The sequence below is a fragment of the Ranitomeya imitator genome, chromosome 1, assembly GCF_032444005.1.
Source record: "Ranitomeya imitator isolate aRanImi1 chromosome 1, aRanImi1.pri, whole genome shotgun sequence".
Taxonomy (NCBI): domain Eukaryota; kingdom Metazoa; phylum Chordata; class Amphibia; order Anura; family Dendrobatidae; genus Ranitomeya; species Ranitomeya imitator.
The window spans coordinates 166068754-166086934 of record NC_091282.1 but is presented as its reverse complement, the minus strand read 5'-3'; the positions used below and the strand labels follow the sequence as shown (position 1 = coordinate 166086934).

General features: G+C 43.2%; 1 protein-coding gene across 2 annotated transcripts in view; it reads right to left on the bottom strand.

The window, feature by feature from the left end:
• Window positions 1-18181, bottom strand: part of RGMB (repulsive guidance molecule BMP co-receptor b) — a 119044-nt gene that overhangs the window by 31429 nt on the left and 69434 nt on the right. For both annotated transcript variants that reach the window (XM_069752148.1, XM_069752157.1), the window contains one exon: window positions 3452-3960. In XM_069752148.1, the coding sequence (XP_069608249.1) occupies window positions 3452-3960 (509 nt within the window). The remainder of the gene's footprint in view (window positions 1-3451; window positions 3961-18181) is intronic.

Here is an 18181-nt window from a genome sequence, read left to right as displayed (position 1 = left end):
AAATGTAGACATTTTTGCAAATATAGTAAAAAAGAAAAACTGGTATTTCACATGGTCATAAGAATTCAGATCCTTTGCTCAGACACTTAAGGCCCCGTCACACATAGCGACGCTTGAGCGATTCCGACAACGATACGACCTGTCAGGGATCGCTCAAGCGTCGCTATGTGGTCGCTGGTGAAATGTCAAACAGTGAGATCTCACCAACGACGCAGCAGCGATGCGGCGACCTGTAGAGACCTGTAGAACGATGCTATTTCATGATGATTCAATGGGACGTCCTGTCAGCGAGGTCGTTGGTAAGGTGTCAAACACAGCGATGTGTGCTACCCAGCGGGACCTCAACGATCAAAAAATGGCCCAGGCCATTCCGACACGACCAGCGATCTCACAGCAGGGGCCTGATCGCTGCTACGTGTCACACATAGCGAGATCGTTACTGAGATCGCTGTTGCGTCACAAAACTTGTGACTCAGCAGCGATCTCGCTAGCGATCTCGCTGTGTGTGACGGGGGCTTTATAGTTAAGTCTCCTTGAGACAGTTCTATTCATTCATTGGAGTCCAGCTATGTTTAATTAAACTGATAGGACTTGATTTGGAAAGGCACAAACCTGTCTATATAAAACCTCACAGCGCATGTCAGACCAAATTAGAATCTTGAGGTCAAAGGAACTGGCCAAGGAGCAAAGAGACAAAATTGTGGCAAGGCACAGATCTGGCCAAGGTTACAACAGAATTTCTGCAGTACTGAAGGTTCCTAAGAGAAGAGTGGCCTCCATAATCTTTAAATGGAAGAAGTTCTGGACCACCAGTAGTATTCCTAGACCTGGCCATCCAGCCAAACTGAGCAATTGTGGGAGAAGAGCCTTGGTGAGAGACGTAAAGAAGAACCCCAAGATCACTGTGGCTGAGCTCCAGAGATGAAGTATGGAGATGGGAGAAAGTTCTACAAACTATCACTGCAGCCCTCCACCAGTAGGGCCTTTATGGCAGAGTGGCCCGACGGAAGCCTCTCCTCAGTGCAAGACATATGAAAGCCCGCATAGAGTTTGCTAAAAAAAAAAAAAACACATGGAGGTCTCCTAGACTATGAGAAAAAGTATTCTCTGGTCTGATGAGACGAAGATAGACCTTTATGTTGATAATTCTAAGCGGTATGTGTGGAGAAAACCAGGCACTGCTCATCACCTGCCCAATAAAATCCCAACAGTGAAACATGGTGGTGGCAGTATATGGGGGTGTTTTTCAGTTGCAGGGACAAAACGACTGGTTGCCATTGAAGGAAACATGAATGCGGCCAAGTACAGAGATATCCTTGATGAAAGCCTCTACCAGAGTGCTCTGGACCTCAAACTTGGCTGAAGATTCACCTTCCAGCAAGACAATGACCCTAAGCACACAGCTAAAATAACAAAGGAGTGGCTTCAGAACAACTCTTTGACCATTCTTGACTGACCCAGCACCCTGACCTAAACCCAATTGAGTATCTCTGGAGAGACCTGAAAATGGCTGTCCACTAACATTCACCATCGAACCTGACAGAACTGGAGAGAATCTGCAAGGAAGAAAGGCAAAGGATCCCCAAATCCAGGTGTGAAAAACTTGTTGCACCATCCCTAAGAAGATTCATGGCTGTACTAGCTCAAAAGGGTGCATCTACTCAATACTGAGCAAAGGGTCTGAATAGAATCATAGAATGTTAGAGTTGGAAGGGACCTCCTGGGTCATCTGGCCCAATCCCCTACTCAAAGCAGGATTCACTAAATCATCCCAGACAGATGTGTCCAACCTCTGTTTGAAGACTTCCATTGAAGGAGAACTCACCACCTCTCGTGGCAGCCTGTTCCACTCATTGATCACCCTATCTGTCAAAAAGTTCTTTCTAATATCTAATCTGTGCCCCCTCCCATTCAGTTTCATCCCATTGCTTCTAGTCTTTCCTTGTGCAAATGTGAATAAAGATGTTCCTTCTACAATGTGACAGCCCTTGAGATAATTGTAGACAGCTATTAAGTCTCCTCTCAGTCTTCTTTTTTGCAAGCTAAACATTCCCAAATCCTGTTAACGTTCTTCATAGGACATGGTTTACAGACCAGTCACCATTCTGTTCGCTCTTCTCTGAACTTGCTCCAGTTTGTTGACGTCTTTTTTAAAATGTGGTGCCCAAAACTGGACACATTATTCCAGATGAGGTCTGACCAAAGAGGAGTAGAGGGCAATAATGACGTCACGTGATCTAGACTGTATGCTGCTGTTAATACATCGCAGAACTGTATTTGCCCTTTTTGCTGCTGCATCACACTGTTGACTCATGTTCAGTCTGTGATCTATTAGTATACCCAAGTCTTTTTCACATGTGCTGTTGCTTAGCCCTATTCCTCCCATTCTGTATATGCTTTTTTCATTTTTATTGCCCAGATGTAGTACTTTGCATTTTTCCCTGTTAAAAATCATTGTTAGTTGCTGCCCACTGCTCCAGTTTATTTATATATTTTGAATCATCTCTCTCTTCTCTAGTATTAGCTATCCCTCCTAGCTTTGTGTCATCAGCAAATTTAATCAGTTTACCCTCAAATTTAATCAGTTTACCTTCAATACTTATGACCATGTGATATTTCAGTTTTTCTTGTTTATCAAATTTACAAAAGTTACTACATTTCTGTATTTTCAGTCAAAATGATGTGCAGAGTGAGAATAAAAATGAACTTTTTTTAATTTACCAAATGACTGCAATGAAACAGAGTGAAAAATTTAAAGGAGTATGCATACTTTCCGTACACACTGTATATACTGTAAAACTGAAATGTCAGTATGCAAAATTTCATATTTTTAGATTTAGATGGTAAAAGATGGTCTTCAATTTGCTACCTGTACCCACAATATCATTCAAAGCTACACGATTCTGATTTGTTCTCTTTCCAGAAAACCTTTCCCTGTTTGTTGGCATCCATTGTGTAGCAGCATAGTGGCTCAGTGGTTAGCACTGTTGTTTTGCAGTGCTGAGGTCCTGGGTTCCCAGTAAAGGACAACATCTGCAAGGAGTTTGTATGTTTGTTTGGGTTTCATTTAGGTACTACATTTTTTTTCCCACCATCCAAAGACATACCGATAGAGAATTTAGATTGTGAGCCCCAATGGGGACTGTGATAAAGTCTATAAAGTGTTGTGGAATTAATTGCGCAATCAGAATGAGTAAAATGAAAAAAAAATATTGTATATTGGCTCCTCAAGTATCTCGGACTCCCCAAGTGCATTTTTATGAAATAAGCCTACACAATGGCAGCTTGAACCACAGATCATGGATGCTTGATTTAATGGCTATTAATATATCAAGTAAACATTACTAGCTGTAAAAGAAAACTCACACGTAAAACAAAGTCCTACCATTGATTTCAGACACGCCTCACCTCCCACAAAGTTAAAGCAAGTCATGGCTTGTTATTTAGTTACCTTGTTAGTGGCTGTAGCGCTGGATCCAGGGACTACAGGCACGTTGGTCACTTGTACAGACAAATAGTTGTTGTCTATGAGTGGCCAAGCTCCTTCCACCTTGCAAGTCTGAAAATGATCTTTAAAAGTTCTGAGATGTGGATCTCCAAACAAGCCACAGAAGAGGTAATTGGGCTGAGGCTTTTCTCCAGCCCCTGGTTCTCTGGCTGTCACCTTGCTGTGGAAGTTACAATGGTCATTTGAAAGTTCTGGGTTTGTAGAAGATGTGGGACCATCCTTCGAGCAGTTTCGTTGAGTCATAAGATCGCTGATTCCCAGCACTGCAGAATGGTAGACTAAGTTTCCACGACAAGCTTTCGAAGTCCTCTGGGTGCAGCCATCATAGGCCCGCAAGGCTTTACAAAACTCAGAGTCAAAGCCATCACTCCCTGAATTCAGATGTGACGTTAGAGACACAAAGTCTGTTGTGCACTTCTGTATGCGGCACTGTGTTTGCTGCTGACTGTAACCTATTAGAGAAAAATATTGACACATTATAAAAAAAAGTTATATACTGTAGCTATAAGTAGGTAGTAGGTAGCAAAAACAATTAAGTACTAAAACATATCTTAATATCAAGTATACGTTTAGCAACAATGAAATGAAGAACTTGCAAATGACAAAAATGTAATGGCAAAATTTGAGACTCTACAGTCCGCTGGCTCCCCAACGAGTTTTAGTAGTAAGAAATAATGCAGAATTCATTCTGGGTGAATGCTGCTATCTAGCATCTAACATGTCCTGTCCACGAATGTATAGTATTGTTCTTAAATAGAGTAGTTAGCACATTTTATTATAATACAATGGAACAAGAAATTTCTCTTAATAGTTAGGTTTGTACAGAACAGGGAATAATCAAAAAATGTCATATGGGCCAGGAAAATCAACAGCTATGTCCTTAGATCCAGTAGAAATTCCAATTATGGAAAAGGAAGGATCGAAATGATAAAAGTGTACTCATTTCAATCCTCTGGAGATAAAAAGCATTAGGGTAAACTTATCTACAGGTAGCCATGCATTATTAGTCTAACCCTAATGTGAACGCTCGTTTCCCCATAATCGAGTAGCGTCAACTTGCTTTCTGATCACCTGACAAACGAGCAAAATGTTAGTCTGTTGGGTGAAATGATCTTTTGGTTTGCACAAAAGATCATCTTTCTCAGCAGCACATCAACATGATTAAACAGGACTTGTGCTGTCGAGGACAACGACAGTCTCAATCTATGAGCACAGAACAATCTTCTACTGATTGTTCTGGGCACATATAAAACCAGTAAACCATATAATACATATCTGGTGTTTAGCTGGCGGTAATTCAGTCAATGTTGTAGGAAAAAAAGGATCGGTCATGTCCTATGTACACATGCTCAATTAGTTTTCTCCCCTTTGCATATTCAAAACCTAGAGTGCTTGTGTTTGTGAAGGTTGGGAGAAATAGTTGTCAGATGATCGTTTTTTTGTCCACAACATTTGAAGGTGTTGGCCAACTTGAGGACGAACTAGCACATGCATAAACTGCTGATTGGTTCAGGCCTTTACATCCTGTCCATAGTGTTTCCTCTGCTCGGGCATAGATGTAGAGGCCACAGGTGATCAGTGGACACCGATTCCCTGCAGAGGTGACAAGACATTGATTAAGCTGGGATACCAATAGGTAGGTATAGCTATTTTTATTTTATGCAGAAACCTGAGGTTCCTGGACAACCCATTTAATGTGAAATGGTGGTGATGGTATTAATTGTGTCAATATACAATACATATGTAGCAAATCAACAAGCACAACCCACATATAATCTGTACGTGCTACATGCTCACATAACATAAAACATATGCCTAAAGAAAAGACCCAGGGCTATATGAATAAAAGCAATGCTACTAGTGTATACTGATATCTTTATAGCTCTTAATCTTTTCTTTTAATGTCCATTAGATAACTATGTTGTAAACCTTTCAATTTTATTAGGTTGGGATTTCAACATGCTCCATCCCTTGTTCCACAAAAAGTAAGCCATTGTCAGAGGTGTCCGATAGCGCCCTTTTTCATTCCTACTATTGAAAATAAACAAGACACAAGTGAACATACGTTTCAGGGAGTTGAGATGAATGAATTTAAAGTGAATCTGTCAGAAGGATTCAAGAACATGAAGGTGGGTCATACAGCTGGAACGGGAGATGCTAGAGAAGTGCTGTGACACTCCCAGAGCACTTCAACCTCACTTTCATATGATCAGAGATTGTTTGGACAGGGAGCACTAGGTCGCATAAGTAAAGGTGTGGATGACGTTGTTTTTCAGAAAGTAAAATGACCCCCCAAAATAATTGTGGGCTTAGGTTGTTTTACAAGATTCCCTTTAAAATGGTTTTCAAGGCTGAGAAGAAAAGTCTGTAGTCATTCTACATGACTACAGACGGCTGAATCCTGGCAGTATGGAATGTGCACGCTGTTACAATACTGGAGAAGGTGGTGATCACATGACCATGTGAATTTGCATCGTTACCGTCACGTGCCGACTACATTCTCCTTGACTTCTCTCAAAAGAGCATTAAGAGACGCAAAGGGCAAGTGATGGCAACTGTGCAAATGCGTTTTTGCCAACACATGACCGCCTATTCGAACAGGGAATATGGTGGGATCGTGATAGAGAGTGTATTGCGCACTGTCACAATTTGTCAGTCTGCAGTCACACACAGACTTTTCTGCTCAGGCTGGAAAACTCCCTTTCAGAAATATCCTCATTCGAACAAAATCTGGAAAATGTCTATGGTCATTTATGGAGAAGACCGCCATACCGATTTCCCTCTCTCACGGAGGGTCATCATGGCTACATTACAGAGACCCCTATTCACATTTTCCTCTACTCATACAGGATTTTCTCACAAGACAAAAATATTATTAGCTAATGTGGATGTATGAATTTCCAACCACATATTGCATTCATGACCAGTACGATTCTTACATGGTGAAATATCAGATAAAGTAATGATCACATTTTATGAGTCTGAATGATGATATCTGTAAATCGGTGTGGTACAACAGAAAAACCCAGACTAGCCATTGCAAGAGAAGAATGCTACTAAACATACGGTACATTCTTTGTGGCTATTAGGTTTGACCACCCTGATGTTACTTTACAGCCTGGGAAACCTTGCCAGGAAAACACAGGTGGTAAGCTAATATTCCAATCCGTGTACATACAGAGGAAGAAAAAAAAAATGGATATCAAATTTCAGTCTACGCAAACGAAAATTCTAGCTACACTTCTCACAGACAGAACAATCTAGTTCTCCTGCATGGAGCAAATCGAATTTCAAGCCTGCTCTGCTTCTCACAAGACGTCTTCGAAGAAAAACACAAGGCATGCCACAACCGGGGAAGATACATTTGTAGCTTGTCACTTCTTCAAAGGTCACAAAAAATCCAAACAAACAGCTTGGCCACATAGCAGGCCTCCCCTGAATAAATCAGGGCATTCCTCCTCTGGAAAATTGCACCGCTGGGAAAGCAGAACACTGGGGCTACAGAGGATCCGGGACTAAAAGGCATGGCTTCGATCTTGTCACATTCAGAGTGTGCAGAAATAGGAGATGTAAAAAAAAAAAATCACAAATCAAAGTCCACATGTTCCAAGCAATGAATATTTACAGGAAGATTTTTCATAAGTAAAATCAGGCCATTTGTATTCTACAATTCTAGTCCAGGCAGTGCATAGTAATCCAGAGTATAAAGGCCCCACACTGCCGTTATCTGCTATGTAACACATAACACCCAATTCCAGATTAGTAAAACATGGCAGTCAGCTTTGAATAATTATTTAAAGGGATTGTTCATTACTTAGACAACCCCTTCTGAATCCCCATGTTTCCACCAGTAAAACATTATACTCACTTGCGTTGCTGCCGCCATTCCAGCAGTATAGGCATTTGCTCTCGTGTTATGTCATGCGATCCCTGTGGCCAATCCTCCTACAGGCATAATTGACAAATAAGGGCTGCGGCTGTTCTCTCACTTCCTCCGGATGCCTTGATTTGTCTGAAGAAAGGTAGAGGGAAGCTGATTGGCCGCAAGGATCGCACGACATAATGTCAAGCGAACCCTGGGACAGCGAGTACCAACACCGCTAGAATGACACCAGCACCAGGGATGAGTATTATTATTTTACTGAAGGAAACATAGGGATTTAGAAGGTTTTGTCTGAGTAGAGGAAAACCCATTTATAGGTTTATACTAGGAAACAAAGTATGACATGAGGAGTCTTATTTTGGCATGGGGACCATGTTTATAGATTATAAGTATTTCTAGATTTACACACACAAACAAAATTTGTGAAATCTTTTAACATTCGAAATTTGTCAGCTAAAAGTACAGAAACAATTGGTAATTCAACCAATCGTAACATGTCAACTATCAGAGTTTAACTAACTCTCCAGCGAGGAGCGCAAAAACAGTGTCTGTTTAACTCGGCTCTTTAATGGCAGAGCTATGATCAGTGAGTACAATTTAAGCTACTTTCACATTAGCGTCGATACGGGGCTGTCGCGCTGCGTCGGCCCGACTTACCGACGCATACTGTGCAAGCGCCGCACAATGGGGGGCAGCGGATGCATTTTTCCAGCGCATCCGCTGCCCCATTGTGAGTTGCGTGGAGGAGGGGGCGGAGTTCTGGCCGCGCATGCGCGGTCGGAAATGGCGGACACAACGCAGCATAAAACGTTACATGTAACGTTTTTTGCTGCCGACGGTCCGCCACAACACGGCTAATGTTAGTCAATGGAGAAAAAACGCATCCTGCAAGCAATTTTGCAGGATGCGTTTTTTCTCCTAAACGACGCATTGCGACGTGCAGTGCACAACACTAATGTGAAAGTAGCCTGAGGCTACGTTCACACTAGCGTTGCGCCGCCCTGCGTCGGCGACGCAACGCGCGACGCATGAAAAAACGCGCGCGTTTTGCGACGCGTGCGTCGTTTTTTGACCAAAATCGGACGCACAGAAAATGCAACTTGTTGCATTTTCTTGCGTCCGACGCTAGCGTCGGAAACGACGCAAGTGTCGAAAAACGCCACCCTAAAAACGCACGCGTCCCCTATGTTAAACATAGGGGCGCGTCGCCGCTGCGTCGCCGGCGCAACAGCGACGCACATTGGCGGAACGCCAATGTGAACGTAGCCTTAGCTACAGTGTCTGCAGGGACACCTTCCCTTGAGAAAGCTGCACGTGAAACGAGTGTCGGGATCGGGCTGGCAGAGCCCCAACAAGTATAGATACGTCTAAGGTTGGCTCCATGTTTGCTGTGCGCTGACAGGTGCCCATAACAGCCGCAGGTGGAATCGCGATCCACCCGCAGCTGTTAACATGTTAAATGTCGATGTCAATCTCTGGCAACAGCATTTAACATGCTCGCACTGGTTGCGCGTCACTAATCTCACATATCGCCACCCGAGACACATGACCATGGGTCGCCGATGTGTTGGTATGACAACCCAGGGTCTGCAGGAGACCCCTGTGGTTGGCATTGCCGGATTCCTATGAGCGCCGCCTGGCTACACAGCGCAGGGAATTTGATTTATGTCTATATACTGCTAAATTATTTAGCTTAAAAATGTAAGTGATGAAAAAACTCCTAATTTGTTAATTTAAAGGAGCACTTCCACTACATATTATATTACCTAAACCTGTGGAAATGTACGGTATATGTAGTGTAAGTGTGCTGGATCGCTCTGCTCGCTGTGCAAACCGGAAGTGTCTCTATACATTGCACGGCTCCATGGGCTCAGTGTAAGGGCTCATACTCACATGCGAGAAACTCGGATGAGTCTCGCACGTCAACACCCGGCACTCAGGAGCGGAGCGTGCAGCTGCATGTATTGTGGCTGCACGCTCCGCTCCTGAGTGCCGGGTATTGACGTGCGAGACTTATCCGAGTTTCTCGCACGCAAGTATGAGCCCTAATAGAGACTTCCAGGTCACACACAGAGCACAGCGATCTGGCAAGTCGGAATAGTTGTCATGTGATCCAGAAGAAGAGGACCAGAATAGTGCTGGAGACTGGTAAAGCCGGCGATCAGTGAGTATATTACTACATCTACATTTAATATACATTAGCTGGAAGTGCTTCTTTCAGTAAATTAGTAATAAATCTGAACACTCAATAAATAGAAAAAACTTCATGACTGGCCCCTCAGGCCGTTCACTTGGCATAACCCAGTGTATCTGTTTTGCTGTATACTTTTCATTTATTAAGTTAAAATATATACTCTGAATATGAGGTGAAGACAAGTTCACCAAAGCTAGGCGTATTGGAACTAATCTGATATTAAGACCCTTCTGATCCTTGCAAATAGCTTTTACCTCATTGCTTTTTGAACATCCTGTACTGCCTACACCCAGAAATATCCATTATTCATAAATTTATAATGACAGCACACACTTTGGTTAGACAGGGTGCCTAATAGGAGAGGAAAAAAAAAACCACTTGACAGAATGCCAGTGCAACGCTTAGTAAAAGAATCTTGGGGAGCCGGCCAAGAACAGCCATGAAGTGTATGAGTAAGCAGCCTGCGCTCCATTCAATCTTCATTCAGGAAATGCATGCATTGCGTTGTTGAAATCAGAAGCCTGTACCTGGCATCGGGATACGATTACAGAGAGCTAATGCATTGATTGTCAGATCTAGTTTGGTCTTTTTTTTTTTGCCCTCATTGTTACCAAATCGGCAGACATCTACACAGCAATGCAATAAAACACTTATTTGCAGCTTAAAGGGAATCTGTCACCCCGTTTTTTGAGATTGAGCTATAAATACTGTTAAATAGGGCCTGCGCTGTGTGTTCCTATAGTGTATGTAGTGTACCCCGATTCCCTATGTATGCTGAGAAATAACTTACCAAAGTCGCCGTTTTCGCCTGTCAATCAGGCTGGTCAGGTCGGGAGGGCGTGGTGACATCGCTGGTTCTTCCTCAGCTTTACGTTGGTGGCGTAGTGGCGTAGTGGTGAACAAGCAGCGCGCGATCTGCGCTGTAATCCCTTGCATCGGTGGGGGCGGCCATCTTCCTGGGGCCGCGCGTGCGCAGATCGAGTGCTCTGCTGCACGGGGCTTCAGGAAAATGGCCGCGGGATGCCGCGCGTGCGCATTAGAGATCGCGGCGGCCATTTTCCCAAAGCCGAGTTTGCATCTCGGCTTTGGGAAAATGGCCGCCGCGATCTCTAATGCGCACGCGCGGCATCCCGCGGCCATTTTCCTGAAGCCCCGTGCAGCAGAGCACTCGATCTGCGCACGCGCGGCCCCAGGAAGATGGCCGCCCCCACCGATGCAAGGGATTACAGCGCAGATCACGCGCTGCTTGTTCACCACTACGCCACTACGCCACCAACGTAAAGCTGAGGAAGAACCACCGATGTCACCACGCCCTCCCGACCTGACCAGCCTGATTGACAGGCGAAAACGGCGACTTTGGTAAGTTATTTCTCAGCATACATGGGGAATCGGGGTACACTACATACACTATAGGAACACACAGCGCAGGCCCTATTTAACAGTATTTATAGCTCAATCTCAAAAAACGGGGTGACAGGTTCCCTTTAAGCTGGATTTACACCTTACAATTACAGGTGCTTCTAACAAAATTAGAATATCATCAAAAAGTTCATTTATTTCAGTTCCTCAGTACAAAAAGTGAAAATCATATGTTATATAGAGTCATTACAAACAGAGTGATCTATTTTATGTGATTATTTCTGTTAATGTTGATGATTATGGCTTACAGCCAATGAAAACCCCAAAGTTATTATCTCAGTAAATTAAAATACTTTATAACAACAGCATGAAAAATGATTTTAAAATCCGAAATGTTGGCCTACTGAAATGTATGTTCAGTAAATGCACTCAATACTAGGTCGGGACTCCTTTTGCATCAATTACTGCATCAATGTGGCATGGCATGGATGCGATCAGCCTCTGGCACTGCAGAGGTGTTATGGAAGCCCAGGTTGCTTTGATAGCAGACTTCAGCTCGTCTGCATTGTTGGGTCTGGTGTCTCATCTTCTTCTTGACAATACCACAGATTCTCTATGGGGTTAAGGTCAGGCGAGTTTGCTTGTCAATCAAGCACAGTGATATTGTTGTTTTTAAACCAGGTATTGGTAGTTTCGCTGTCTTACCTTATGCCATGTGTCCTTTTTCAATTCTTTCTCTATACATTTCATTGACTACCGTATATACTCGAGTATAAGCCGAGATTTTCAGCCCAAATTTTTGGGCTGAAAGTGCCCCTCTCAGCTTATACTCGAGTCATGGTCGGCGGCAGGGTCGGCGGGTGAGGGGGAGAGAGGACTGTCGCATACTCACCTGCTTCCGGCGCTCCTGGCGCTGTCCCTACCTGTCCCATGGTCTTCGGGTGCCGCAGCTCTTCCTCTGTTCAGCAATCATGTGGTACCGCTCATTAAAGTTATGAATATGGACTCCACTCCCATAGGGGTGGAGCCGCATATGCATTCCTGTAATGAGCGGTACCAGTGACCGCTGACAGAGGAAGAGGCTGCAGTGCCCGGAGACCATCTGTCCGGGTTAAGGAGCCAGGGACGCCAGGAGCAGGTAAGCATGTCATATTTACCTGTCCGCATTCCACCCGCCGGGCGCCGCTCCGTCTTCACCTCCTCTTGCTGTGACTGTTCAGGTCAGAGGGTGCGATGACGTACTAGTGTGCGCGCCGCCCTCTGCCTGAACAGTCAGTGCGGAGAGACAGGACGCTGAGGAGCTGTGGGCAGCAAGAGAGGTGAGTATGTGAGTATTTTTTTTTATTGCAGCAGCAGCATTATATATGGCCCAGCTTTAAATGGAGCATCTATGGGGCAATAATGAACGGTATGGAGCATTATATGTGGCACAGCTTTAAATGGAGTATCTATGGGGCAATAATGAACGGTATAGAGCAGCGGTGTCAAACTGCATTCCTCGAGGGCTGCAAACAGGTCATGTTTTCAGGATTTCCTTGTACTGCACAGGTGATAATTTAATCACCAACTCATTATTTGTGTAGGTGATTAAATTATCACCTGTGCAGTACAAGGAAATCCTGAAAACATGACCTGATTGCAGCCCTCGAGGAATGCAGTTTGACACCCCTGGTATAGAGCATTATATGTGGTACAGCTTTATATGGAGCATCTATGGGCAATAATGAACGGTATGGAGCATTATATATGGCACAGCTTTATATGGAGCATCTATGGGGCAATAATGAACAGTATGGAGCATTATATGTGGCACAGCTTTATATGGAGCATCTATGGGGCAATAATGAACAGTATGGAGCATTATATGTGGCACAGCTTTATATGGAGCATCTATGGGGCAATAATGAACAGTATGGAGCATTATATGTGGCACAGCTTTATATGGAGCATCTATGGGGCAATAATGAACAGTATGGAGCATTATATGTGGCACAGCTTTATATGGAGCATCTATGGGGCAATAATGAACGGTATGGAGCATTATATGTGGCACAGCTTTATACAGAGCATCTATGGGGCAATAATGAACAGTATGGAGCATTATATGGTATCTATTTTTATTTTTGATATTCACCGGTAGCTGCTGCATTTCCTACCCTAGGCTTATACTTGAGTCAATAAGTTTTCCCAGTTTTTTGTGGCAAAATTAGGGGGGTCGGCTTATACTTGAGTATATACGGTACATAGAGCTTTCAGTGACCTTTAAGTACAAAAACGCAAGAGTCTTCCTTCCTCCTCATCATACATTTGAAGCAAGGAATGTAAATGATGCCGTGCTACTCAGAAGACTTTGTGCCTATTAGAGATTTTTGATGAGTTTTTATGCTGCGTATTTTCACTGCGTAAAAACACAGCGTGATAGGCTACATTCCCAAGATGAGTATTTGTTGAGTTTTTGACACTGCAGAATGTCTGCACCTACCTTCAAAAAGAACCTGAAGACCCACCTCTTCAGACAAGCCTACAACCTGCAGCTACCACCGATCGACCAAACCGCTGCATGACCATCTCTACCCTCACCTACTGTATTCTCACCCATCCCTTGTAGATTGTGAGCCCTCGCGGGCAGGGTCCTCATTCCTCCTGTACCAGTTATGACTTGTATTGTTTAAGATTATTGTACTTGTTTTCATTATGTATACCCCTCCTCACATGTAAAGCGCCATGGAATAAATGGCGCTATAACAATAAATAATAATAATAATAATAATAATATTATGCAAATTATTGCGTTTTTTGTTACATACGTTTATGATGCAGCATTTTGTCTCTAATTTAGTTTGTCATGATTTAAATAAAGCTGCTTTGTTTTTGTTACTTCCTGATTTTTTGCTTTGACAAAAATGTATTGATACTTAGGTACGGAATACAAGTGTTTTTGATGCAGTTCCACAATGGAAACACACCAAAACACATGTGCATTTTTTTTGCTGCAGATTTTCCACATCTAATGCAGGTCTATGGGGAAATTCCGCACAGTCTTTTTCCAGTTCGCACAGTTCTGCGGACTGGAAAAAACACATCGCAGGTCAGTTTACATTGAGTGAAAAGTAGCACAGTGGGCATGAGGTTTCTATAGATCCCAACCACTTTGCTGGTACTATAAGACGCTGTGTTTCTGCACCAGTGAAAATACTCAGGGTCGATAAAAGTCCAGCGGTGTATCACTTACTGGGCTGCTTGCTGCAATTTTTATAAAAATCACTGTTTTATCTACTGCAGATCTAGCAGTGCTCTGAATGCTGAGCTCTGTATAACCCCGCCCACACCACTGATTGGCAGTTTCTGTTTACAAGGTGCATAGGCAGTAATCTGCCAATCAGTGTTGGGGGCGTGGTTAGACTACCTGTCATCAGGTTTACTAGTCCTCTAGTGACAATCTCCTGCTGATAACAGTCATTTTATAAAAACTACAGAAAGCAGCCCAATAAGTTACACATCACTGGAATCAGGATCTCGGTCTCTATATTATTCTGCTCTTAAGTGGTAAAAGCTAGGTGACGGATTCCCCTTAAGATTTGCTCTCTGAGAGAGAACGTTTGGGGGTCTCCTTCTGTTGGGAGAGAAAAGGGTCTCCAAAATAATTTTTTCAAAATAATTCATAGCAAAAGAGAACAACAAACCATAGAGGCCCTTTAGCAAGGCAAGCAAATCTGTGCCACGATACCACATGCCGACAGCCATGCACTTAGCAAAGCAAATTCTGTCACCCTTTGTATTATGAAAAAGAATGACTCCGATTCCCATTTGCGGGAGGCAGAAGTGTGATTAACTCTTATCTGGATGTGGCAAACATTACTCTTCTCTTCATACAGCAGATCATATTTTCCCAAGATTCCTGGGATAGATTGCACTTACTAATGGAATCCTGCTTTTAAATGTGCATTTTGGTCGTACAAGATGAGATTAATGGTTTGTTTGTTGGGCGTTTTGTGAGTGACAACGTGGTAAATGTGAAATAAACACCGTGCATTACCTAACACAAAGAGCTTTTAAATGGCTGAGAGCAGACCAGTAATTCTATTATTTTATCTATATTAATCAGTAGTGGAAAAGTAAACCCGGAAGGGTAAAAAAAAAAAAAGGGTACTACGGTTTCTTCAAATCAAAGGTTATTCGTTGTAAGATAGAAAGCTCTACCATTTTCTAGTACATGAATCATCGGCTTTCGTGATCTCTGCTTCCTGGGATTAAAAAATGAACATTATTCCAGTGGCAAAAACAATCTGTCCTAGTTATGTAATGGACACACGGGTGCTCAGATCGCTACACAACGCACCGTACTGTGAGGGGGAGATTTGTTAAAGCGAATCTGTCAGAAGGATTTCACTCCCGAAAGTATTTATATGCACGTGTAGCTCTTTTAAAGACAAGTCCAGCAATACCTTCCCATGACCAGTCTGTTCCTCTGTTACCGAGAAAATCAGCATTTGCAATGGATATTTGTAGATCTTGAGCCTCTGTCACTCCGGCTCTATTCCAGCCCAGTGCCACCTCCTTTAGCTTGACTGACGGTTCCTATGCCTGAGCAACCAATGCATAATGAACAGCGCTCCACCCAGGTGTAGAAATCTTCAAAATACGCTTTATTGAGCCATGGTACAGCAGCCTATGGCTCAGGTTCCTATGCCTGAGGTCACATAGCATGGAGGCCATCAGTCAAGAAAGAAGAGATGGCGCTGGGCGGAAAATAGAGCTGGAGTGACAGAGGCTTAAGATCTACAAGTTTCCATTTGCATATCAACGCAAATGCTGATTTTTCAGTAACAGACAAACAGACTGGCGATGTAAAGGTATTGATGGACTTGTCTTTGAAAAAGCTACGTGTGCATCTAGTTTTGGGTGTGAAATCTGATGACAGATTCCTTTTAAAGGCCGGGGTCACACTTGCAAGTGCAATGCAAGAAACTGGCATCAATACCCGGCACTGGGGACCGGAGCGTGCGGCTGCATAGAAATACATACATCGCACACTCCGGTCCCGAGTGCAGGGTATTGATGCCAGTTTCTCGCATTGCACTCGCAAGTGTCACCCCGGCCAAAGGGTTATTTGCATCCTCATAAATGGATAAGCACTTTTTCAATTTACAGCCATTCTTTGAGATATTAAATTAAGAGACTGACCTCCACCGCTGTGATGCTTGTAAGCACTGCGCTGAAGCAGTCTGTGATAATGAGACAACAAAAATCCTTGCCAGCTTCAAAAGTGGCAATATCTCAAAAATGGTTGAAAATTTTCAGAAGTGGTAAATTGCAAAACTGCTATTGACAGGCATTGTACAGCAATACTCATTCCCGAAGATAGGAGTAACCCTTTAATACGGATTAGTGGTGATCTATTATGCCTCCTTATTGCAGCGTGTATCGGATTCATTAATTTTACACATGCCTTGTTCATGAATATGAAAAAAGGTTTAAAACGATAGGCATGCGCAATATACGAGTCTGAATGAGGCTACTTTCACACTAACGTCGGCCCGTCGCAGTGCGTCGGGCCGACGTACCGACGCATCCTCTGAGAACGCAGCACAATGGGGGCAGCGGATGCATTATTACAACGCATCCGCCGCCCCATTGTGAGTTGCGGGGAGGAGGGGGCGGAGTTCCGGCCGCGCATGCGCGGTCGGAAATGGCGGACACAACGCGCTAAAAAACGTTACAAGAAACGTTTTTTGGTGCCGACGGTCCGCCACAACACGACGCAACCGTCGCACGATCGTTGCGACGTGCGGCAATGCGTCGCTAATACAAGCCTATGGAGAAAAAACGCATCCTGCAAAGAACTTTGCAGGATGCGTTTTTTTCTGCAAAACGACGCATTGCGATGCTAGTGTGAAAGTAGCCTTAGAATACATGCCTGGGCGTCTGCTTTTAGCACATTTTTATTGTTTAGATTTAACAGTTATATAACGTTGCCAATGCTTGCAAAAACAATATGGTGTCGTTTCTCCATTCATAAGGATAGCTTTCCATAAAAATTAGGTACAGCCATTAGAAACAAACAAGGATTTCTATAATCTGCCATGTGACTCAACCACTCCGCCATATCTGGCTGAGATCATACAACCACGGTCTGGTACCCGCTGCCCATGGATTGGACAACGTATAGATCAGTTGTCAAGTTCCCTTTAAAAATGCATTACACTATGCATCTTTGGTGCAGTTTTTGGAACATGTGAAACAGATACCGAATTATTGTTTTAAACAATTTCCCGTCACACAAAAATAAAAAAAAAATTAAAAGGGTTTTCCACAGAAAATCTTCTTTATTCCATAGGCTTGCAGATGTCTCTGCTGCCAATCTTTGTTGAGAGGCTGTACTGGTGATGTCAAGCACATGACTGCTGCAGCCAATCCCTTGTGTTGACTACCTTGGCATCATCACTGAGCAGTGATTGGCTGCAGCGGTCACGTGCTGTACTTGCGGTGACACCGCTCCTGCCTGTTGACGGTGACTAGGGGCAGCTGCGGAGATGGATCACTGGATATTCAGTGGGTCGTTGTAGCTGAGTTTATTATTATTAGATCTGCAAAAGAAAAAACGTTTCTTGCAAAACTCATTAAATGTGAAAAAAACCTTTGATGACACTTTATGCTTCTCTTAACTGGCCGTAGTCTGCAGTGAATCAGTATTGGAAGGGACTTTGCATGCACCGGTCTTTATATACCCTAAACAATATGCAAACTATAGATGGATTGTATTAAGAGTTTCCCATAAAAGCTTGTTCATGAAGAATTCCACAAATGATGGATAGGACACAGCAGACAGTTACTGCCGAGGCCTCAAGAACAGAAAGATATTTCTGCTGTGGTCCTCAATGCAAAGGAAGTTAGCAATAAATAATGCAAAACTACAATCAAAAGCATAAGGAAGTGGCTGTTCAAAGAAGAAATGTCCATGATGTAGGATACTTCTCTTTTCTTCTTTCATACAGATTTATTATTAATATTATTATTTCTTATATTAAAAAAATCATGAAATAGCATTCATATATAATGCCAGGATTTAGCATTGACATGATCCTGAATTTGTGATACAGAAATATTGAGATTCTTTTCATTGTAACGGCATCTCCAAGACTGATGGGCTTGCACAAATGACTGTAATAATTGGACTAGTGCTATCCGTTGTTTTGACTAATAGCATTGTTCCACATTCTATTCTATAGGCTGTGCA